At 39.9% G+C, this 24,518-nt stretch overlaps 1 protein-coding gene across 2 annotated transcripts; it reads left to right on the top strand.

Annotated features, from left to right (window-relative positions):
- The first annotated feature begins 1,919 nt into the window (after positions 1–1,919).
- Positions 1,920–24,390, top strand: paxip1 (PAX interacting protein 1). 2 transcript variants are annotated; one of them, XM_031903716.1, is made up of 22 exons: positions 1,920–2,711; positions 7,106–7,240; positions 8,457–8,500; positions 8,802–8,865; positions 9,104–9,217; positions 9,620–10,022; positions 10,125–10,246; positions 11,398–12,916; positions 13,640–13,734; positions 14,153–14,248; positions 14,609–14,746; positions 14,844–14,965; positions 15,879–16,063; positions 16,411–16,454; positions 17,059–17,120; positions 17,424–17,526; positions 17,689–17,857; positions 18,553–18,653; positions 20,064–20,198; positions 22,156–22,231; positions 22,314–22,374; positions 23,897–24,390. In XM_031903716.1, the coding sequence occupies exons 1-22, from the start codon at positions 2,631–2,633 to the stop codon at positions 23,910–23,912; spliced, it is 3,885 nt and encodes a 1,294-aa protein (XP_031759576.1). In that variant the 5' UTR covers positions 1,920–2,630; the 3' UTR covers positions 23,913–24,390. The 2 variants fall into 2 exon arrangements, with proteins under 2 accessions (XP_031759576.1, XP_012821142.3); XM_012965688.3 differs by having other exon boundaries at positions 9,620–10,246.
- Positions 24,391–24,518: the final 128 nt, after the last annotated feature.

Genomic DNA, 24,518 nt, shown 5'->3' with positions numbered 1-24,518 from the left:
ATAGGGCTCAATGGCACTCTGCAGCTCCAACCCGGCCCAAGGAAAGTCTCCCATAGGGCTCAATGGCACTCTGCAGCTCAAACCCGGCCCAAGGAAAGTCTCCCATAGGGTTCAATGGCACTCTGCAGCTCCAACCCGGCCCAAGGAAAGTCTCCCATAGGGCTCAATGGCACTCTGCGGGACTCAATGGCACTCTGCAGCTCCAACCCGGCCCAAGGAAAGTCTCCCATAGGGCTCAATGGCACTCTGCAGCTCCAACCCGGCCCAAGGAAAGCCTCGCATAGGGCTCAATGGCACTCTGCAGCTCCAACCCGGCCCAGTGAAAGTCACGATACTGAAGCTTGAATAAATCCGAAACATTCATACTCGTTGTGACAAATACGATTTTGTCGCATAATTTTTGATGCACAGTATGAAAAAGTCGCGCAAATAAACAAAAAAAAATCGGCAAAAACATGCACGGTACGAAAACTTAAAAAAAAAAAAAAAATAAGATTTTTTTTGTATTCGGAGCCGACCGCACTTTGATAAATAAGGCCCTTAGTGATGCAGTGTGTTTCCCAATATTAACTATGTGTAAAAAAAGAAACCATACACAATGCTATAAAATATGTTGATATTATTAGTCACCTGGGAGTTTTATAGCATTTAAAATAGCACTTGGCCTTTTGTCTTTATAAAATCATGGTGTCTTGTAATATTTTACAATACGGGCATTTTTTTTTTTTTTTTTCAGCCCCTTCTCCTCTCCCATTCCCTTCAGACTGCAATTAAACAGGTCATGAAACTTCTAGGTGACACCTAAAATATCCTTATATTTTACACTGGGTACATTGTTTTAATACACAGTTTGTGAGTAGCAATGCCCCAGTTTTTAGAGGGAAAAAATACCGGCCTTCTTTTATTTTACTTAGATTGTAAGCTCTATGGGGCAGGGACCTCATTCCTACTGTGTCTTATACCACATATCACTTATATATATATATTTATTGTATTTATTTATTGTACAGGTATAGGACCCATTATCCAGAATGCTCGGGACCAAGGGTATTCCAGATAAGGGGTCTTTCCGTAATTTGGATCTCCACACCTTTAAAAAATCAATAAACCACTAATCAAACCCAATAGGAGTGTTCTGTCCCCAATAAGGATTAAGCATATCTTAGCTGGGATCAAGTACAGGTACTGTTTTATTATTACAGAGAAAAGGGAATCATTTAACCATTAAATAAACCCAATAGGGCTGTTCTGCCCCCAATAAGGGGTAATTATATCTTAGTTGGGATCAAGTACAGGTACTGTTTTATTATTACAGAGAAAAGGGAATCATTTAACCATTAAATAAACCCAATAGGGCTGTTCTGCCCCAATAAGGGGTAATTATATCTTAGTTGGGATCAAGTACAGGTACTGTTTTATTATTACAGAGAAAAGGAAATCATTTAACCATTAAATAAACCCAATAGGGCTGTTCTGCCCCCAATAAGGGGTAATTATATCTTAGTTGGGATAAAGTACAAGGTTCTGGTTTATTATCACAGAGAAAAAAGAAATCAAGTTTAAAAATCTTAATTATTTGATTAAAATGGAGCCTATGGGAGACGGGCTTTCCGTAATTCAGAGCTTTCTGGATAATGGGTCTCCGGATAAGGGATCCCATACCTGTATCACTTGTCCTCCCTGTGTGTAATTTTGTATTCTGTAAGACTGTACAGCGCTGCGTACCCTTGTGGCGCTTTATAAATAAAGTTATACACACATACATATTTTAACGTTTGCCTAAATGATTAACATTGGCATCAAGCAACACTTTCACCAGCAACCCTATTTGTAAATCACGCTAAACAAAAAAATTAGATCACTAAGCGCTCTAATTAAAACCTATCAATTCATTAAGAACTGTATGAGGATATAATTCTCAGGATATTCACAGCCTTGCATATTACAATGGCATTATTTACATGATATTCACAATTTTTTGTATAATAAGGATATCATTTACAGAATCATACCCTGTAGGCCACTGCATTGTATAATAAGTGAAAGCAATACGAATATTTACTGCAAGAGCAGCACATGGCGCCACAGGACCGGACTCGGTCCGCTTACACTTTACCTCTAGTACCTAACCTACCCCGTACGGAGTAGAAAAGGCGCCTATTCTTCAAAGCGCCTACATATTTATATGGCACTCAGTCCACGCCTACTTTTTCAGAACGTTCCATATCTCTCCGAGGGGAGGGGGAACACGTCCATCGATCACCTCTCATTCTGTCGCTATCAGGATATTAGCCATGCCCTAGAGCAATAATTAGATGAAATCACGTAAGACTTGTCTTCATCTCGATACCCCCCACAAAAACGCGGCTGTGAAAGACTTCTCGGAATCTTACGCGGGGCTCGGCCACCCCTCCCGCTGAGATGGTACATGCCGCGGCGACTCGCCCTCCGCTCAGGTTGGCGGCTGAGTTACAGAGCAGTGGGGCCGCTGCTGCCGCTGGCTCATTGATTCCCGCCAACAGGCACCGACAACTGGGATGGCGGAATAGGGAAATGCACTAGTCCCAAGCAAACCGTAGTATTCTATTCCCGGGGGTACTTGCTGCAGCCACCCGGACTGCCAAGCCGCCATGGCGGAGGAAGAGATGAAAGTTCCTGAGGACATGTTCAAAGATGTGAAGTTTTACCCAGTCGGTGACTTGGACCCTAAGGTAACGCAGGCCCTACGCCTCTCTTATTGGACTAGAACTACCTACTCGGTGGTATCATTATTAACCCAGCAGATCAGAACCGGCTGCGCTTGGTACTGGCACTCGGAGCCATGTTCCTACCCCTGTCTGGACCTTTACTCGACCCATTCGTTGCCACAGAGTGAGAGAATTTGGGTTATTGCCTGTATGGAGGGGATGTTGTAGGGCTTGCCAAATAGTGAGCGCAGCGCTCAGTGCGGGGCTTAGCGGAGGGCACGTAGTGATGACGTAGGGCGGGCACTTCCTGCTAAAAAGTGGTCCTCAGTGGGGTTGCTGCAGAGAGAAGAGTTAATAGAACTAGTAGAAGTGTGCGTTTATTTAACAGCTGCGTCTTTTTCTGGCCCTCTTTTTAATCTTTATGCGCCTGGGTGTTGTATTGGGATGCATAGAAATCCATGCAGACTGCAGGGGCAGCTAAGCAGCCATGCAAGTTGTCTGTCTTGGGGATGATTGACAGCAGGAGGGCTGCAGTTTGCCATGCTTGGAAGTGGGTGTTCATACAGGTCATAAACTCGATAGGCCTGCTGCTTTTTAAGGTTTAAAATACAGTTTCCAGTCCCACAGTCTTGTATAGTTTAGGGTGAAGACACATGGGGCTACTTGTAAGCTCTATGGGGCAGGGACCTCCTTCCTACTGTGTCTCATACCACATGGCACATATATATATATATAGAGATATATATAATATATATATTATATAATATATAGATAGATAGATAGCGAGAAAAATTGGAAGAATGCCGCACTCACAGGGCTTAGTGTAGAAAATTAGAGTAGTTTATTCAAACAAAAACCTAACGTTTAGGCTGGAACCTCAGCCTTTTTCAAAAGAGGTGAGGTTCCAGCCGAAACGTTAGGTTTTTGTTTGAATAAACTACTCTAATTTTCTACACTAAGCCCTGTGAGTGCGGCATTCTTCCAATTTTGCTCTCTAAACTACAACTCTAATACTGCACTCAGGCGATCTGTGATTCCTTCAGATGTGAGTGCCTGTTGCTTGGACTTATATATATATATATATATATATATATATATATATATATATATATATATATATATATATATATATATATACATATGTGTATATATATATATATACATATGTGTATTTATTGTATTTATTTATTATAACACTTGTCCTCCCTGCGTGTAATTTTGTATTCTGTAAGACTGTACAGCGCTGCGTACCCTTGTGGCGCTTTATAAATAAAGTTATACATACATACTTGGCAGCAGCAACTTGTCATGGCTACTAAACACCAGAAAATCCCCTGCCATAGGCCATATTGAGAATTGCCTCTGTTAAAACACACGTAGAGACCATTATGTTGCTGCGTCTAATCTCCCCCCAATGCCATCCCACCGGCTAGAATGTAAATCGCAGGTGAGATGGCATATGCGGCGCCACGATTTGCCGAAGTTGTCTTGAGAGGAGGTGCCGTGTATGCCATCCCACCGGCGATTTACATTCTAGCCGGTGGGATGGCATTGGGGGGAGATTAGACGCCTGCAACAACGGAGATTTGTTGCGGCGTGACTAATCTCCCTGTGTACCCCCTGCCCTTAGTAGCCACGACAAGTAGCTGCTACTAGTAGCTCCATGTGTCTTCACCCTTAGGGCAAAGACACACGGGGCTATTAGTCGCCACGACTTTTAATTAGCCTAGTTGTGGCGACTAATTGTAGTGACTTTTTACCCATAGGGGCTGATTTACTAACCCACGAATCCGACCCGAATTGGAAAAGTTCCGACTTGAAAACGAACATTTTGCGACTTTTTCGTATGTTTTGCGATTTTTTCGGATTCTTTACGAATTTTTCGTTACCAATACGATTTTTGCGTAAAAACGCGAGTTTTTCGTATCCATTACGAAAGTTGCGTAAAAAGTTGCGCATTTTTCGTAGCGTTAAAACTTACGCGAAAAATGCGCAACTTTTCGCGTAAGTTTTAACGCTACGAAAAATGCGCAACTTTTTACGCAACTTTCGTAATGGATACGAAAACTCGCGTTTTTACGCAAAAATCGTATTGGTAACGAAAAATTCGTAAAGAATCCGAAAAAATCGCAAAACATACGAAAAAATCGCAAAATACCGATCATTACGAAAAAAACGCAATCGGACTCCATTCGACCCGTTTGTGGGTAAGTAAATCAGCCCCATAGAGTATAATTGTGTCGCCATGACAGGTCGCACACTCATTTTCATTGCGTGGGTTAGTCACCGCAACTTTTTAAAAAGTCGCGGGGACTAATCGCCGAGTGTGTATTCGCCCTTAATGTTGCTGGATTATAACTGGCTAAAGCACATTGAAAGTTGTTGTCAGTAACATCCTTCTTACCTTTGAGTGTAGGCTTAGACTGGTATGTGCACTAGTATTTTTGGTAGGAAATATCAATCATTAGAATTTTCCTTTTATATCAGTGGCCCCCTGCAAAAATATTTTTGGGCCCTCTATCCATGTCATGTTATGAGTGAATGGATTGGACAGCTTGGTTGCATACAAGAGGGATGATGCAAGTCTTTTTGAGCTTCCCAATCCTGCATGGGCCCTCCTGCAGCTTCTTTATATGTATTAGTGTAGTCTGTGTGAAATCCTGTGCAGACACACTGCTTAAAGAATACTTTATCTTTAAAGGAAAAGTCAACCCAAAATATAATTCTTTGCCTAATAAAAGAAAACATAATTCTAAGCAACTGTGCAATACACATTCATTACAAATTTGCAATGGTTTTTTACTATTTTGTATATATAACTGCTATGCTATGGCTCTGGCATATGAATTAATATAACTCATGATAGAGCGCTCTGCTATCGCGGGCAACTAACCACTCCAAAAAGGCTTTCCCCCGGCAACAATAGGGCCTTCCACTGGCGGCTGCTATTGTTGCCGGTGGAAAGCCTTTTCGGAGTAGTTAGTTGCCCGCGATAGCAGAGATCTATAGCGGGCGACAAACTTGCTCTGTGGGTTCTTACCCTAAAGGGCATTTCTTGGTAACTTAATGCACAGAATGTTTTAATGCCCACACCAACACTGAGAAAACATACACACTTCTTACAGATAATACCCTGACTGGCCATACATTGCTGTGACTACAGAAATATTAAAGAAGCTGCACTCACACTTCTTCATGCAGTCGTGGAGCTTACCCCCTACCTGTGCATCAGTGTTTCAGGGGGACCTAACCCACCCTTCGTGAACATACATTGAATCATGCTTTCCTAACGAATCAGTATCATTAATCTTGTATCATTTTGTTGGCTAATGTTGCACTGGGCTTATTCTCGGCCTACCAAATGTTGGCCGTTATTTTGTGGTGCACTTTCAAATACGGTTTGAAAATTATTCTGTAACTTTCTCACTAATGCTGGTCACCCCCACTCTTGAGGAGATCTTACATCTGGCCCCCTGATAAACTTTTATCTAGTATCTATAGTACCCTGCTATAGTAACCTTTTAATCGTGCCACATGTGGATTGTATTAATTCCTGGCCTAACTCCAGGCCAATGGGAAGGGATTGTAAGCTCCTTGTAGATTGTAAGCTCTTTTGGGCAGGGCCCTCTTCACCTCTTGTATCGGTTATTGATTGCTTTATATGTTACTCTGTATGTCCAATGTATGTAACCCACTTACTGTACAGCGCTGCGGAATATGTTGGCGCTTTATAAATAAATGTAATGTAATGTTACTGACAACAGAATGATACAGTATAAATTTCAAAATCACTTTTACTTAATATCCATCAAACTTAAAAGATTTGGCAGGAGGCAGGGCAACCGCTACCCAAGAAGCGGTAGTTTCTCCACATGGTTTGGACTTGCCCTTTGATTACTCTGTTTTGGTCTGATGTTGGCCAATGACTAAGACATGCTTAGAGTGTTTAACCCTCTAGTCTGTCTCCTGGGAGTGGTTTAGGGCCATCACATCATGGTAGCCAGGTCCCCATTGCAAAGCCTTACTATGCTAGAAAATACAGTGGGTGTTGCCACGTTGCCTGCCCTAGTTAACAAAGCAGGGTGTTCAAGGTAAATTTCATAAAATATGGGCCCCTGCTATTATTCTGACATAACATGAATATGACATGAATATTGAAGGCTGGCTAATCTGTGTCTGAAGCCTTGGGAGCCCATTAGCTTGTCATGACTATTAATTAGCTCAATCATTAACATTCCATGGTTATCTCTTATCTGATGTTGTTGTGCATGCTTTACACAATTTACAATCCAATGATCTATGTAATATACGTTTTGCTTTTGAAAATATGTAAAACTTGACCTTTTAAAAAAAAAAAAAAAAAAAAAAAATTGATCTATTATCCATTGTGTTCTAATCTTATATTTATTTTTGCCTAGGTTATTCAGATGCTAAAAGCTGGAAAGGCAAAAGAGGTCTCCTATAATGCTCTTGCTACTCACATCATTGCAGAAGATGGTGACAATCCAGAGGTTGGAGAAGCTCGTGAAGTGTTTGATCTTCCTGTAGTAAAGGTATGCTATGCTCATACTTAAGGTATATACAAAATAGATGAAGTGGTTTGTCTTGGGGAGTCCAGGAGCCCTGACTGCAAATCTTTTGTGTTCAGCTCTCCAATTTAAGTGGATAATGCATCTCATTTAAAAAGTTTATATATATATATATATATATATATTTATTATTTTTTTTTTTTTTTTCTAGTGTAAATCAGTGTTGATTGCAAAACAATCCAAATGTTTTTGTTGTTTGAAACTCGTAGGGTAGAATATGGTGCAACGTTTGCTACACTCCTTATGACCTACAGAAACCAGTTAGTAGGTAGCATTTCCAAATCACCTGTGGGTTACTGCTCCTTGGCAAACTTTTTGCCTTTGATTAATTAATGGGGGGCTAATCTGCTCAAGATTATGAAACAATCCCTTATCTGAAAAATCACAAGCATACTGAATGACAGACACCATGCCCATTTACTACTTTATTAGAAGGAAAATTGGTGTTAAATTAAATGAAAAAATGTGTACAGCCAAACAGACTTATCACTGCTTAGGTTATTGGTAAAGCTGGCCATACACGCACCAGTATTATCTTGCACGATATTCAATGCGGGTATGGTGGATCGACAAGATAACCAATGTCAGCAAAAGCCTTGGATATCAGTCCTCTTGTCGGAAGGGACAAAAGATTTTTATCGGGCACCATTGAAGACGCCTGAGCAAAAGCTGGTTTTAGGGCTGAATTGTCAAGGGTAGAATTCCTATTGGTTCTACCTCAGTATTTGACAATTCAGCCCCGAACGTCAATGTAAGGGTACAGACCAGTGGTCGCAGGAAAGATTGTAATTGTAACATGTATGGCCAGCTTTAGTGCAGGCCCAGATCTAATCTTTAAGCAGTTGCCTAAACCTGTGTATCCTGCTCAATTGACTATATGCAGATTTTGGCCAGCAATTAGCGTCATTTTGCTCTAAACATGTGGGAAGATGTTGCACTTACCTAGCTTTCCAGGAGTGTAATAGACCTTGCTATATACACAGGGAAGGTGGTAGGTCTGTTTAGTCCATTCTTTTATGAAAATAAACTGCAGAAGCAGACTGGTTTATGTTGAAAGTGATGAAAGCTGAAACAACTTTTTATTACAAAAAAATGAAACCATAACTAAAAAGATTGACTATTGTGTATTCCTTTTTAACTTTTTAGAGGTATAACTATATATTTTGTGTTTTATTTACAGCCTTCTTGGGTGATACTGTCTGTTCGCTGTGGAGCTCGCCTACCGTATCCTTTCCAACATACTTTATTTTCGGGGTGGTTTTTAAATGCTTTTACTTTTTGGTACCACAGCTCTCCATGAAGAAAGCACCCTGGTTTCTTATAGTTTTCTTAAATTATTTTAAATTGTTTTGTTAAATGATGGATGCATGACACACTGGAAATTGAATAGTGAAAATCTTTAACAGCTTTATCATTGCTGTGATGTGACAAAGGTAAGGATAACCTTTTGCAGCTCTGATTGGTTACAAATACCTTAAGATCTATTTTGAGTTCTTTGTGTTCTTACCTTAACATAACTATACAGGGAAAATGGATTTTCTCCAGAATCGGGTCAGATATTCTTTGGGGTAACCGCTTGCCTTTCTCAGGTATGTATCTAAAATTGCTTGCTGATGTATGGCTGATATATAAAGGTAAAAGTAGCATACTTATGGGAGCTATTCAAACAAATAAAGTGATTATTTATTGAACCAACGTTTTAGTCTCAGCAGAGCCTTCTCTTAAGGCTATATATAGTTCCAAATTGTCTATAATTGTATAGTTTATTTTTATGATCATCTTTGCATATTTATATATATATTTTTAAAATAATTTTTCCTTTTCTAGGTATCACCTGAGGACCGCAATTCTCTTTGGGCGCTCACTACTTTTTATGGCGGGGACTGTCAGCTAAATCTTAATAAGAAATGTACTCATTTGATTGTTCCTGAACCAAAAGGGGTAAGTTCCATTTTATCGGTGCTAATGTATTTTAATATTTTAGCTTTTCAAATTCTTGTAACCATCTTGCAAACAATTTAAGAAATACAGGCAGACCTGGTCCTCCAATCACATGTGCAAGACTCTTCAGTTAAACTTGGAACAGTGCAGATTTCTAGCTTTCCTACAGGGTTGTAACAATGAGGCTTTTCTGTTGGTTTCCTAGTTTGCACTTTCTAGTTCTTAATGTTTAAAATATTTTGTCGTCTTTTTGAGGTTTGGTGGAGGCAATAGGGAACCTTTGTGGTACAACCCTCTCTAAGAGAGATTAAAGCATTAAAAAGAAATTCCATTTTTAGTGATCTTATATCATGCAGGTACATTGCTTCTTGTTTTCACTTGCTCGAATTTTTCTTCCCTTAGAACAAATATGAATATGCTTTCCAACGAGAAAACATAAAAATTGTTACACCCGATTGGGTCATGGACTCTGTATCTGAGAAAACCAAAAAGGATGAGGAACTTTACCATCCTAGACTAATAGTTTATGAAGAAGAGGAGGAAGAGGAAGAAGAGGTAGAAAATGATGAGTCTCAAAATGGCAGCGACGAAGATAAATATTCATCTAAATCTAGTCCAGTTACATCTCGGGAAGGATCTCCTGTACGCAAGACCTCTCCAAAACGCATCAGCTCAGAGAAGATAAAAAGTGAACTCATGTTTGATGATTCCTCTGACTCTTCTCCTGAGAAACAGGAAAGAAATCTGAACTGGACCCCAGCAGAAGTGCCCCAGATGTCCACTGCTAAAAGACAACTGCACCAAGGCAAGGATTCTGGACTTATTAATTTATGTGCTAATGTTCCTCCTGTGCCAGGAAATATACTGCCTCCTGAAGCACGAAATAATTTGCTCACTTCCCTCCCAGGAGCCCCGGGATTAGAGAGACAAGACATGATGGCTTTCCACGGCCCTGCAGTGAGAACACTAAGGAACATAACTAATAGTGCTGATATACAGCAAGTCAATAGGCCGTCCAATGTTGCACATGTAAGTTGCTTTATCATGTTTGTGTCATATAACATGCTATTTTAGTTAAATGTCTTGTGTTCTCTTATTTACTTGTGGATTAAACGAGTGGTTCACCTTTAAGTTTTAGTATGTTATATAATGGCTAATTATAAGCAACTTTTTAACTGGTCTTCATTTTTTATTTGTTACAGTTTTTTAATTATTTGCCGTTTTACTCTAATCCCTTTGCAGCTTCCAAATGGGGGTCACTGACCCCCATAGCCAAAAATCTATTGCCTAGTAAAGCTACTGTTTTATCGTTACTTTTTATAACTAATTTTTCTATTCAGGTCTTCTCCTATTCATATACCAGTCTCTCATTCAAACCACTCCATGGTTGCTAAGGTAAATTGGACCCTAGCAACCAGATCGCTACTGAAACACCATACCAGAAAGTTGCTGAACAAAAATTGAAATAACTAAGAAACTATGAATAATAAAAAATGAAGACTAAATGCAAATTGTAAAATAATTCTAATACATCATTCTAAAACTCAAAGCTGAAAATCTCCTTTAAGCCAACTGTGCAGTTATCTGTACAGATAATGTCTGTCACCCTCTGTTTACTTTGATGTTCAGCTGGAGGTAGCCCCTTCTAGGACTTCAGAATCTTTTATTTGAAGTATTATTTTGTGGGTGTAGGCCACCCCAACTTTATTGCTGTTCAGGGTATTTTCTACATGGTTATGCCAGTGACTACAACTTGCAGGTTCAGAGTATATTGATAGGTGATTGTTATGAGCACACACACTTTTAGGGCAGTAGAGGAATAATTGCTAGATAAGTGGGCGTAATAGGGGGGGAACCTATATAGAGCCGAGCATCTCCACAATGTTGTTTCCTTGTGTATAGATTAGGGCATCAGAGTGTTGTTCCAGGGCAATATTGTATTACCAGCATAAGTGGCAGTAATAGATTAGTGTGTAGTTTTATCTATTATCTTTTTACATTATACCAAAAGTCAATTTAAAGGTGAACAACCCCTTTAAGGGAATATTTCTTTACACAGACATGTAAAAACCCAACAGATATCTTCACAAAGTTTCTCTCCTTATCCATAGTCTAAGTTATTGTGCGATCTACATAAACAATTAACTCCTGCATATTTTGTTTTTATTCCCCTCCCTAAGATTTTGCAGACTTTGTCTGCTTCCACCAAATCTTTAGAGCAACAAGTAAATCATCCGCAGCAAGGCCATCCAAATGCAATGTTGTTTGGTCAAGTTAAACCTCTGACATCCGAAGCACAACATTTGATACAACAGTCGCACCAGCCTCAGCAGCAGCAGCAGCAACAACATCATCCCCTTGTACAGCTTCAGCCTCAACAGCTTTTACAGTTGCAGCAACAGCAGCAGCAACAGCAAATTACCCAGCAGGTTTTCCCACAACATCAGTTTCCCCAAGTAAATCAGCAGCACCCTTTCACACAACTGCAGTTTTCTCAGCAGCAGCTGCATCCTCAACAGCAGCTACATCGGCCACAGCAGCAAACTTTGCAACATTTCCAGCAACAGCACGTGCTGCAGCAGCAACTGCATCAGCTGCAACAGCAGCATCTGCAGCAGAAACAGCAGAATATGCAGCAGCAAAATCTTCAGCAACAAAACCTTCAGCAAATTCTTCAACATCAACAGAGTATTCAGCAAACCCCGTCGCAGCAACAGGCCCTTCAACCTACTATTCAGCAACAGCAGGCGCTTCAGCCAAACCTTCAGCAGCAACAAACGCTTCAGTCTAACCTTCAGCAACAGACCCTTCAGCCAATCATTCAACAGCAACAAGCACTTCAGCAGCAGAATATTCAACAGAGCATTCAACAGATCCAACAGCAACAGCAAATACAGCATTTGACTCTTCAACAGAAGCAGCAGATTCAGCAGCACTCCCTTCAGCAACAACAGATGCTTCAGAAACAGCAACTTCAGAGCCAGAGTCTCCAGCAGCAGCAAATGCAAACACATGTCCTTCAGCAGCAACAGATTCAGACACAGGCTCTGCAGCAGCAGCAAATACAAAACCAGGCTCTTCAGCAGCCACAGCAGAACCAAGTACAAACACACACTCTTCAACAGCATCACTTGCAGCCTCAGACACTACAGCAGCAACAGCATCATGTGCAGGGACAGACTGTTCAGCAGCAGACACATCAGTTACAGGTACAAACACTCCAGCAGCAACAACAGCATCAGATTCAGACACAGAATATACAGATTCAGCATCAAATTCCAGCAGCAAACCAACATCAGATCCCACCACAGATGCTTCAGCAGCAAACGCTTCAACTTCAGCAGCAAATGAAACAGCAGCAGACGCTTCAGCAGCTGCAGCAACAGCAAATACAACAACAGCAGCAGCAAACACTTCAGCAGCAGCAGATTCAACAGACAACGCATCAGCAGCAAATGCAGCCACAGATAGAGCAGGTTGCACTTCAGCAGCAACAAATTCAGTCAGGGGCTCCGCCTCAGTCCTCGCTCCAGCCGCAGCAGGTTCAGCAGCATAAACATAATCTGCACCAGGTGCAGCAGCAGCTTCAGCAGCTTCAACAGCAGCGTATGCAGCGGCAAATGTCATTAACCCAACAGATGGCTAATCAGCAACCACTACAACCACATCAGCTGCATGGTCATGATCCTTCTGTGGACAGTAAGTTAAGAAAGAAAGTGTGCTAAACTCCCTGACCCTACTCCAGCTTCAGGGCATGCGTTAGGCCAAATTGGGCTGATCTGATTGTCTGGACTGGGGCCAGTGGAGACGCAACATGCGCAGATGCAGGGTTTTCTTAATTGCATAATAATAATAGATGTTATTAATAGATATCTGTCTGGTTTTTGGCTGAATGTTAGTTGGGCAAACTTAAAGATCAAGTACACTGGCCAATAAGCTTCTGATTTTTTCTGAAGCTTGGCAAAATAACTTCAAAGCCGAGGGGTAACAGGTGCTCAACTGGCACTAGAGCACAGAAAAAGCCCCAGTATCCACGGGGTATTAATTCTGCATAACCATATTCTGCACTCCCAATTAAAAATACAAAAGAGTCTTTATTGAAGCCCAAGTTTTTCGTTGGATCGTAGACTGCATTGGCTCATTGATGTGGACCTCATCCAAATTTCCCTATCCTTTCAGTCGTTTGGCCCAATGTCGAAACTATTGCATTAGCACAATATCTCCCACCCAAGGTGGGCCTATAGAGGGGAAGATTTTTTCCCCGATAGGCCCTTGCCAAGTATGGCCATCTTATGTTTATGTTGGCCTAACGCTTGACAACTTTTATCAGTCTGTGTATGGCCACTTCAGTTGTGCTATATATTTTTAAGTTAATAAATTTTTTAAAAAAAAGACGATTTTATGAAAAACTTTTTCTTACAGTTCCTGAAGATTTTTTCTTGCTGGGCTGTGTGTTCGCAATTGCCGACTATCCAGAACAAATGCCTGATAAACAACTACTTGCAACCTGGAAGCGGGTATGTTTCTGGGGGGGGGGGGGGGGTATTGTATTCACTGATCTTTATTTTATGGATATCACCATGGATAAAGCTGTGGGGGTGACATTTTAGCACCATGCTGTGCCTGAAACAGAAGTAAATTTTAGAGTGGTACTGATATAGGGTCTTTGTAGTCTGCTACTTAACTGGAACCTCTGGAAAAACAATGCCTATAATCTGCTATAAACAGAATCAATATTCTGCCATTCAGGTCTTCTTGGAAAAGATCTAAAAGCTTTATAGGGTACTTAATTAAATGCATGCATTTTTGTGCGTTTTATTTATAATGTATGCTTATATTAACAAGGAATTGTTGAATATTTAAATGTTTCAATCACTGCTCTGTGTAATCTTATTAGAAATTCATTTTTGTGTTTTTTCTCATTTTGGTTCAAAGATAATACAGACCCATGGTGGTACGGTGGACGCAACACTTTCAAGCAGGTGCACTCATCTTCTGTGTGAAAGCCAAGTCAGTAGCATGTATGCTCAGGTATGACGACATAAACCTATTAATTTTCCCAACACCCATGCTTTCGCTAACCTGAAATAGGCTAATGGCACACCAAGTGCCACTGACTTGAATGGCAACTGCCTACCTGTCGTTGCTCATACAGGCAGCCTGAAAATGCATAAGTGCCCCTATGGTGTGCCATTAGCCACTGGTGTCCTTGCTAAGATTTTAGCCTTTGCATTCAATGGACCTTGTCTGCAGTGAGGTTGTTTCATGGTCAGGCTAATTAATAACTCTAACTGTACCTCAAAGCAAATACTAATCTTTCCCTTTGGTCTGATTTAAGTGGCTAATTCTGCTTCTGCCATATTAACAGCTGATTGTTTTCTTATTAATTAGGCACTGAAAGAGAGGAAGCGTTGCATCACTGCTCACTGGCTGAATGCAGTATTAAAAAAGAAGAAAATGGTCCCACCATACAGAGCCCTTCATTTCCCTGTAGCATTTCCACCAGGAGGGAAGCCCTGCTCTCAGCATGTAAGAATGTGCCCTGTATCAGTCTTTCGCTATTAACTAATTAATGAAGCTTTTTTTCAGATGTATTTATCCTGTCACTTTTTTTTTTTTTTTCCAGATCATTTCAGTGACAGGGTTTGTTGACAGTGACAGGGATGATCTGAAACTAATGGCCTACTTAGCAGGTGCCAAGTACACTGGATACCTGTGTCGCAGCAACACTGTTCTCGTTTGTAAAGAGTAAGTAATGGTAGTTTATATTCTTTTTCCTCTGCCTTTTATATACTTGCAGCCTTGAATGAACAGTTTGGACTGACAATTCAGTTTCTTCCACAGGGCAGTTTTTACAAGCATGAGCTGAACAGTTAGTCGTAATGAGTTCACTGTTTATCACCCTGCTGTGTGGTGCCCTGCACTACAAACCCTGAATGTTGTTAAGGTGTAGAAGAAATATGTACCCCTCCCTTCCGTTATATGGTTATGGTGGGTATGGAATCAAATGTCATACCCCTGCACAAAGTGAAATACAATACATGACATTGGCTTATTTAGGGGGTGATTTTGTAGCTGCTTTCTTTACATTTTGTGGGCAGATATGCGGTTCCTTCTCTGGTAGGAAGTAGGATGTAATTTTAGGGTTTGGATAGCACCCTTCAGTGGCTGTGGATTGGCCTTGTGCAGAAGGAGGAAGATGTTCTTCCCACCAAACAACTACTGTGCACTTTGTATCACCTAGTACTCTGGTAGGCTAATGGCACACTAGGGGCAGCCTCGGCTTCTCTTCAACTGCATTTTCTCTGCAGGTTAAGGCAAGCCAATGCACTCACATTCACAACGGGGTGGATGTCAACACAAAAATGCATAGTTTCGTGTTTTTCTGGAGAAACATGACAGATTGGATGGGAAGACATCTGCTAAAGCCGAGGTTGAGCCTATTGCTCCATTAGCCTTAATAGAATGCCACTCAGTGATTGCTACTAGGGCAGTTGTACAGTACATGGTTCGCAAGAGCTGGGAATGAGAGTTTTCCTAAATCTTTCTGGTCATATGATAGATCCTCATGACAATTGAAGTCCCTGACCATGTGGATTTACATGACAGTCAGAATAGGTGCCTGGTGGCATACTAACTTAATAATTGCATTTGTTAACAGGCCCAGCGGCTTGAAGTATGAGAAGGCCAAAGAGTGGAGGATACCATGTGTGAATGCACTGTGGCTTTGTGATATTCTTCTCGGAAACCTTGAGGCATTGCGTCAAATTCAGCACAGCCGATACACAGTATTTAACCTTCAGGACCCTCTTGCACCATCACCTCATCTGGTTACAAATCTCCTAGGTAAAGAAATTTTCATTTGTTTTATTTTGTCATTAATGTGTCTTCGTGGCAGGCAAAAAAATATAAGAGTTGGTCATCTGATATTAACCTGCACCTCCAAAGCCCACAGGAAACGTTATATAAGAAACCAACAAGATACAGATGATTGTAGCCTTTCACATATTTTATTAGGCTATTATAAATTTCTTTTTAATTTAACTTTATTTACAACCTTCTTTACCTTCTTTTCTTTCCCTCAAAAAGTTTGACTGAATCTCCACAATTTCTTTCTACCTTTTCATGTTTAAATGTGTTCAATGTGTTTGTCCATTTTTTTCTCACGGGTTTTAATCTTATTTTGTTTAAAGATGCTTGGAGAATGCCTTTGAAAGTGTCCTCAGAACTTCTTATGGTAAGAGATTCAGTAAATCAGATTTTATTATTTTTTCATTTATTATGATAGGTTTATAATTATGTAAAGTTTTAGCTTATTTTTAAGAAGACATATATTGTTTACAGAACTTGTATTCAAACCAAAAGTTGAATGTGAATACACGTATAAATGTGGATTAATTCAGATACACTATGCCAATAGATTGTACTAAACATTATTTGTGGGATATATATTAAGTGAATGCTTCCCTACTTATAAAGTATATTTTTCCAGTGGGGGTTGTTTAAGGGATTTATTATCCATAATCCAAAAAGCTTAACACTTTTCTTGCTCATCTATTTCCATTTGTCAAAAACACCCTTCAGAGGGATTGGATTAGCAGTAAAATGCTGACAACTACATGCCAGGCTAGTGCTGGATCAGAAAAATTGTGTATTTTTTATAGTAAATAGTTACAATAAGCCTTTGGCAGAGTTGCATGAAATCCATTTCTTCAAGCTTTAACTCCCAAGGGCAGGTCGGAATGACTAGAGATTTACATTTCAGTAGATTGTTTACTGCAGTCGTGTCATGGTTGGCAAAACTACTGCACACTATGTCATTTTGTTTTTTTAATTCGTAGAGTATTCGAGTGCCCCTTAAGCCAAAGCAAAACGAGCCTGCTGTTCAACCTAAACGCCCAAGGTAGGAACTCTTGAATGCAATAAATTGTAACTTAATTAATTTCCTATGATTAAGTTGGATGTTTGTGTTGCTGCTAAATAAATATCTTCATAGTTTAGTTTCCATTGCTATCTATCATCATCATGTATTAATATATAGCACAAGCAAGATGAACAACACTCTACCTCTGGGTGGGGGGCTTCAAGTCCCAGAACGACTTTAACATGGAACAATTCCTTCCTTCCCGTTTGGCACCTTTTATACCAGCCCAGCTGAATAACCTGATGCTTTTATCTAAAGGCATATGTGTATATATTTTTTCAGGATTGAAGATATTCCGCCTCCAACTAAAAAGCTGTCACCTGATCTGACGCCTCATGTGATGTTTACTGGATTCGATCCGCTGCAGGTCCAGCAATATATCAAGGTGATTCTATTTTAGATTTTGATTCTGGTCATGATGGAAGAAGCTCAAAATAGTATAATTCTTATTACAATGAATTAAGCATATTTGTATATTTATATAGCTGGGGGCTATAGAGTTTGCACTGTATGAGCTGTATTTATTGTGTGCATTTTCAATTTACAGAAACTGTATATTCTTGGTGGCGAAGTGGCTGATTCGGCTCAGAAATGCACTCACTTGCTTGCCAACAAAGTGACTAGGACTGTAAAGTTCTTGACTGCAATTTCAGTGGCAAAGCACATTGTTACCCCCGAGTGGCTGGATGAGAGCTTCAAATCCCAAAAGTTTATTGGTGAGTACAACTGTACTGCTTTGCAAAGTCGACAAGACACTTAAAGGACTGCTTTATTCACCTAAATTTCCCTTTAGGCCAGTGGTAGTTGGACTTCTAGTCAAGCATGGTAAGGTAGAGCAAAGTTTATCCTTCACCTATGGTATCTAGAATATCTAGGGTATCCAATATATTCTCACCCAAAAAATCACACTAACTGGCCTTCGAGGTGGGCATTTTCCCATATCTCACCTTAACTCAGACTGAGAACTAAGTTTTCCTCCCTTTTTGGGAGTGAACGCTTCCACTATAAGATCGTGGGGATTAAGAAGGTTAATTTACTAGCTTAAGGTGGCCATTAGTGGGCACCGAACAATCGCACATCTAACTTTTTTTCATTCAATGTCAGACAGGCTTGAAAATTTTCATTAACCATTTGCCCATTGTCCAGTTGTTTGCAGGACCAATCAGGTAGTTTCCCTAGCTTCAGCTATCGCTTGAAATTGTAGTATTAATGGACAAATCCTACTTTTATACGATTATTTCAGGATAAGCTTGGTCCTACGATAACGTGTATGGCCAGTGGAAAAACTGCAAGCTGAGCCACAAACAACTCCATAAATGCAAAAGACAAATACTTTCATCTTAGTATTTTTATGTATTTACAATTTATCATGTTGGTCTCCTTTTTTATATATTTTTTTTTTCTTTTTTAGAGGAGCAGAATTACATATTACGGGACGCTGAAGCGGAAGTGCTGTTCTGTTTCAGTTTGGAAGAATCATTAAAAAGAGCACATTCTACTCCTCTCTTTAAGGTATATTATTTTAAATAATATCTGCTAAAATATGATTGCTACCTCTTATCTTTATCCCTGCCTATGAAAGGGAGCATCAATGGCTGGGACTGATGTGAATAATGCATAATCTGTAAAACAGCCTCTAAATAATGACTCCCCATAGACATCTGTTGGAGAATAGGAGCAGGGCAGGGGTAGCTGCATAAGACTCTGATATAGAAGAAAGGCATACAAGAACAGGTGTTTGATTTAGAGGAGAAGCCTAAACAAATATGGCTGTAATTGCTGAGATTACTGCACCATCCCACAGGTTCAGCAGCCCTATCACAGTGATGATCCATGCATTTGAATTTGTCCGTAGGAACTTCCCATCTTGCAATGTCAGTGGCACAGCACATACTGTGTTCTTTGGGCTGCTGTTGATTAGAAAAGCTTAAGGGCCTTCCCTAAGGAATACTTCTAATGCTGACTGTGTAGGCTTCTGTGCTGCCATGTAAATTACTAACATGTAATGTGAATTTGAATAATTGGTCACTTAGCCTGTGTAACTAACAGCATCCCAGTGCGTGTTCCCTGAATCCGCAGCAAAGATGGTGTAATAAAGAGGCAGAGATATTCACTGCTAAAGGACTGGAGAGGCCTTATGCTGGTGCAGAAGCCAAAAACAAGGGTGTCGGTGCCTTCCTCTGTGCTGTGATTTAGTTCTCCTTTAACTATAAAATTACATTAAAGGACAACTAAAAATGAAAATGGCTAGAAATGCCAAATTTTATATACTGAACTTATTGCATTAGCCTAGAGCTTTGTCACCTCAATAGCAGCAATGATCCAGGACTTCAAACTTGTCACAGGGGTCAACATCTTGGAAAGTGTCTGAGACACTCACATACTTAATGTGCTCTGCACAACTGTTGAGAAGCTGAGCTTTAGGGGTCATTGCAATATTAGGCTGGCATCTAATATAAGGTGGTGCTACAGTTCTGATGCTAATTACACTTGTTTCTGGGCTTCCATGTATTAATTATCTTTATTAATTACTAATCAGCCTTATATTGTTACATATAATCTATATATACAGTATATTGTGAGTTGGCCCCTAAGCCCAGCTAAGTGACAGTAGCACAGAGCAGATACTGGGAATCAGCAGAAAAGAAGATGGGGGGCTACTGGGGCATGTTCAGGGGCACAGATCCTCCTTGCTAAAGGGCTGGGGGTGCCTTGGGCTGGTACAGAAGCCCAAAACATAATGTACAGCATTTCTGTCCTACTTCTTTAGTTAGGCTTTAGTTCTCCTTTAACAGAATAGCACTAAAGAGCTACTGGAACACAGAGTTAATAAAATGGATGTTAGCGTTATTATTATTATTACATTATTTGTGTATATGTTAAATAAAGAAGATTGTATTTTTAATTGTTGTATCATTGTAGGGGAAGTATTTTTATATAACCCCTGGAATTTGCCCAAGTCTCTCAACAATGAAGGCCATCGTAGAATGTGCTGGTGGAAAAATATTAATGAAGCAGCCTTCTTTCCGAAAAATTATGGAACATAAGCAAAATAAAGTAGGTGTTCAAATTTAATTTCTCGTCTGCAGTGTTTGAATGATTTGTATATTGTATAATGGGATTTAGGTGCTTCATTTGTACAAAGCAGATCATGTCTGTAAGTGTTATTAGAGCTTCCACAGCAGTTGCTTGTACCATTGCAGTCTTGACTTGTATTCAAATGTATGTGGGGCTTTATATTTGTTTATAACAAGGTTACATGTATTAAAGGAGAAGGAAAGGTAAAAATGAAGTAAGCTTTATCAGAAAAGTCCATGTAAATACAGCCATAAGCTGCATAGAAACGCTGCACTGAGTCCTCTAAACACAGGATGTCTTGTCATCTTTTGTGTATACATGTGCTTCTGTATCAGACTTCCTTTTCTGAGAAAAGTCCTTCAGGGCACGGGCACTAGTCTACTCAGTTTGCTACTCTCTCCCCCTCCAATCAGAATTTGCTCCTCCTTCCATCTGTGCTGTGTTATCTGAGCTACGAGCAGCTAGAGCTGCAGCACGGAAGCTACTGAGACCAAGCTAAAATGGCTTCCCCTTCTATCTAAAACAAACAGAGGGAGCTTCTTGGGCTCTTTATTCAGGTATGGTAAAGCTTTCTGCAGAATAAATATAGTGTTCTAGGTGGCACTAATGTGGCAAATATTGCAGTAAAATGCCAAAATGCCTTTCCTTCTCCTTTAAAACAGTTAATCGCCTCTTACCCTTATTCTTACTGGAGTATCCTGGACAGTGAATAAGTATTGACTAAAATTACTCATCCTTCCTAGCCTCATGGATTACCCCAGGCAATATATTGCACCAACCCAAGTGGGGCCTCCCTTGCAGTTTGGGGTCAAATACTGTAAGGTAAATTAGTTCCATAAGCTGGATTTAGCTGGTTGACCATCTGTTTCAATCTAAGTTAAGGACCTAATCACACTAGGTTATCTTCTCCATCCTTGGCAAAAACATCAGTCCACGCCAGTCCCTTTCTGCCTCATCATGTGCACTGACGGGCATGACAGGTCTTTCCAGATCAGATGGATTTCAGAATGAAAACATACCCTCACATTTCTGTGTCAATATCTGCTTTGAAGTAAGACATTGGTGTTGATCCTTTTCACTAAACCCATCTTGAAGGGTGGGAGACTTAGTATAGGATCAGTGGTAAGAACGGATAATTTGTACCAATTCTTAATACCCTCCAATGATAGATAGTACAAAGTCCTGCACCAGGTCTATTTAATTAGGTCTGTTTAATTATTTGGTAGGAAACAAAAAAGAGCAGCTACCACTGATGCCAAGCTGAGGTGGCAGATTCTCTCCATAGGATTTGGCAATGTCCCCCAAAGCCAACACTTCTGGATGTCACTTGTCCCCCCATTATTTCTGCCTTCTCTTGAGTTTTCTATTGAGATAAAATGGGCAAATTGCAATGGACAGGCCAAATACCTATAAAGAGGCTGGGCCAAATACCTATAAAGTATTTGGTGAATGGGACACTTCCAATTACTAAATCCACCTACCTAGCCAGGGACCTTAAATCTATTAATTTATTAAGCTAGAAAAACTGTGAAACTTCAGAATCTAAAAGCTAGCTAGGTCCTGTTGAAGTCAATGGGACAACATTTAAACTATTTATTTGATTCAAATTTTCTTCAAGAGCTTGTAAACACAAGCATTAGAAGGGTACAATGTGGTGTAGCAACATGGTGCAAACCTTCTGGGAACCGTCATTGTTTGGGGACCACTACAACTAGCACCATTGAAAGCCCCTGGGCACCCTGGGACATGCAAGGGCTCCCCACTGGTGCTATCTCCAATGGCTATTCTCTGTAACCTGTGTGTTCTTTAAATTATGATATATGGTGAGTGCAGAGAGTTTAGCTCGTAATACTATTTGTTCATTTTTGCACCAAGGATTTTTTGTTTGTTTTTATAGTGCTTTAACGACTTTTCATTTTATTTATTTTTCCATTAGCGTTTAGCTGAGATCATTTTAATATCCTGCGAAAATGATCTTCATCTGTGCCGAGAATACTTTGCTGGCAGCATCGGTAAGGCTGATCATTTGTGTGCGGAATGCCTCACTGCTTTCATCTTCTGCTTGTGCTTTATCACTTTGTTCCTCTGTTCCAGATGTGCACAATGCAGAATTTGTTCTGACGGGCGTTCTCACCCAGACATTGGATTATGAATCATATCCTTTGCGAATATAAAGTTGGACTCCTTGTGTATCAATCTGTGAATACTCTGAACCCAGGATTCGATTCGGACATATCCCAGTCTTTTTTCTTTCTTTTAAATCACGCGTAACAAGTAATTGACATGTTGGGAATTTTTTTTAAATCGTTCTTTCCTGGCATTTCACTTGTCTCACTCAGTTGCAGGAATTTGCAGATACATTTCCAAGGCAATGAAAAGACAGATAGAATTTGGAGTAGTCTCTGAAGGTTTTCACCTATAGGAGGGATTATTAAAGAGGGTGGTTCACATTTACATTAATGTTTAATAAGTTATAGAATGCCTTGTTCTGAGCAGTTTGGTCATTTTTTTTATATATATATAGTTTTTAGAATTACTTGCCTTCCAACTCCTACATATTTCCAGCTTTCATTTGGGGGTCACTGACCCCAACAGCTACAAACACATTTGCTCTGTGAGCTTACGATTTTATAGTTATTGCTAATTTTTATTCTCCTGCTCAGGACCTCTCCTATTCCCACCTCTCATTTAAACCACTGCATGGTTGCTTAGGTAAACAAAGCCCTAGCAACCAGAGCGCCAAAATGGAGAGGTGCTTAACAAAAAGAGACAATTGGCAATTGGTCTTAATTTTTTATAATTTGTAGTTTGTTTGTTTTTTTTAAGTTATTTCGCTTTTTGTTTAACAGCTCTGCCGTTTGGAGTTTCAGCAGCTATCTGGTTGCTAGGGTCCAAATTACCTTAGCGTCCAGAGAGCAGTTTAAATGAGAGGATGGTAAATGAATAGGAAAGGACCTGTATAGAAGAACAAGTTATAAAAAGTAATAAAATTGTAGCCTCACTGAGCAATAGTATGTTGGCTGCCGGGGTCAGTGACCCCCATTTGAAAGCTGCAAAGAGTTAGAAGAAAAAGGCAAATAGATCTAAATCTATAAGAAATAAGGAAGACCAAATGAAAAGTTGCTTAGAATAGGCAATTCTATAACATAGTAAAAGTTTTAATCTAGGCTGATCAATGATCAATATCTTTAAGCTCCCTATAGACCCTCTCTGCTCTCTGTCCAATTTTCAAATGAGGGGTGGGTGTGTCCTAACAATCCCTGCCAGAAACACTATAGTCGAGGGATAGCTTATCTTGCAGTCACATTAGCATAAACAGGCTTCAGTTCCCTATCTGGTCAGCCTAGCTGCTGATTGGTTCCTGTCCTACAGTGCTGAGTGCTGCCGGCCCCCCTGCACAGCCTTGTAAAGGAGGCAGCAGGAAGTGGAACAGATGGGCGGGACTAGTAGAGTTTGGGGGAATTTCTTAAGTCGAGTTCAGTGTATAAGGTAGCTAATATATTATTTTACTATTTCCAAGTGTTGCTATAGAAGCAATACCAAGATCACATTATTCAACACCAATTACAGTTTCAAAATCGGAAACCTACATTTTATTTATTCCTTCTGTTTCCATTGTACGGATACCTTGTCCATTCTACATTCCACTGTTTGTACAATTTCCTTAACATTCTTACATATAAATTTACATGATCCGACATGAAGGATCCCTGCACCACGGCCATCGGAGTGCACTGTGAGTTGGGGGAGCTCAGAAGGTATTTACCCTCTTCTTGCCGACCCTGTGTTTCTGAATCCGTTTACCTCCCTGGATCTATTCAGCAGTAGGCAGAGAAGATAAACCATATGCATCTTTTCTTGGGATGTGTTCTTTGTTAAAAGGAAACATAATTTATTATGTTCTGTACCATAGTATGTTTATAGTTTGTTTTAAAGAGCCTTCATGAGGTTTGTTTTTATTTCTTTTTCTCTCCATTTCTTTTTTTTTTTTTAATATAAATGTAAAATAATGTTACTTAAAAGTATTTTTTGTGGGAAAAAAAGCCTTGATTTGTTAAATATTGAAACGCAAAGAATAAACGTTTTGTAATTATTTTGTATATTTTATTCCCAAACTTTTTTTTTTCAATATTGAGATTTTCCAAAGTTGAAAATAAACGTACTTTGGTTGTTTTGGGCTTTAATTTGCTTGATGCGTGTAAACCCCTTCTTGGCTGTAAGCAAGCCGACAGCACGGCTAGTGTAGGTTAAGAGCATAGGGTATATGTGACTCAAGCCTTCAGGAGGGGCCTTCGCTAC

Source organism: Xenopus tropicalis, chromosome 6, assembly GCF_000004195.4.
Source record: "Xenopus tropicalis strain Nigerian chromosome 6, UCB_Xtro_10.0, whole genome shotgun sequence".
NCBI lineage: Eukaryota > Metazoa > Chordata > Amphibia > Anura > Pipidae > Xenopus > Xenopus tropicalis.
The sequence above is the reverse complement of the archived record's forward strand: the minus strand, read 5'-3'. Positions and strand labels throughout refer to the sequence as shown.

Bases quoted from the DNA above. Each gene is read 5' to 3' on its own strand.
- paxip1 (XM_012965688.3), top strand. From the start codon at position 2,631: ATGGCGGAGGAAGAGATGAAAGTTCCTGAGGACATGTTCAAAGATGTG. The intron at 8,866-9,103 runs GTATGTATCTAA...TTCCTTTTCTAG, and splicing joins TAACCGCTTGCCTTTCTCAG to GTATCACCTGAGGACCGCAA. The intron at 14,747-14,843 runs GTAAGAATGTGC...TTTTTTTTCCAG, and splicing joins GGAAGCCCTGCTCTCAGCAT to ATCATTTCAGTGACAGGGTT.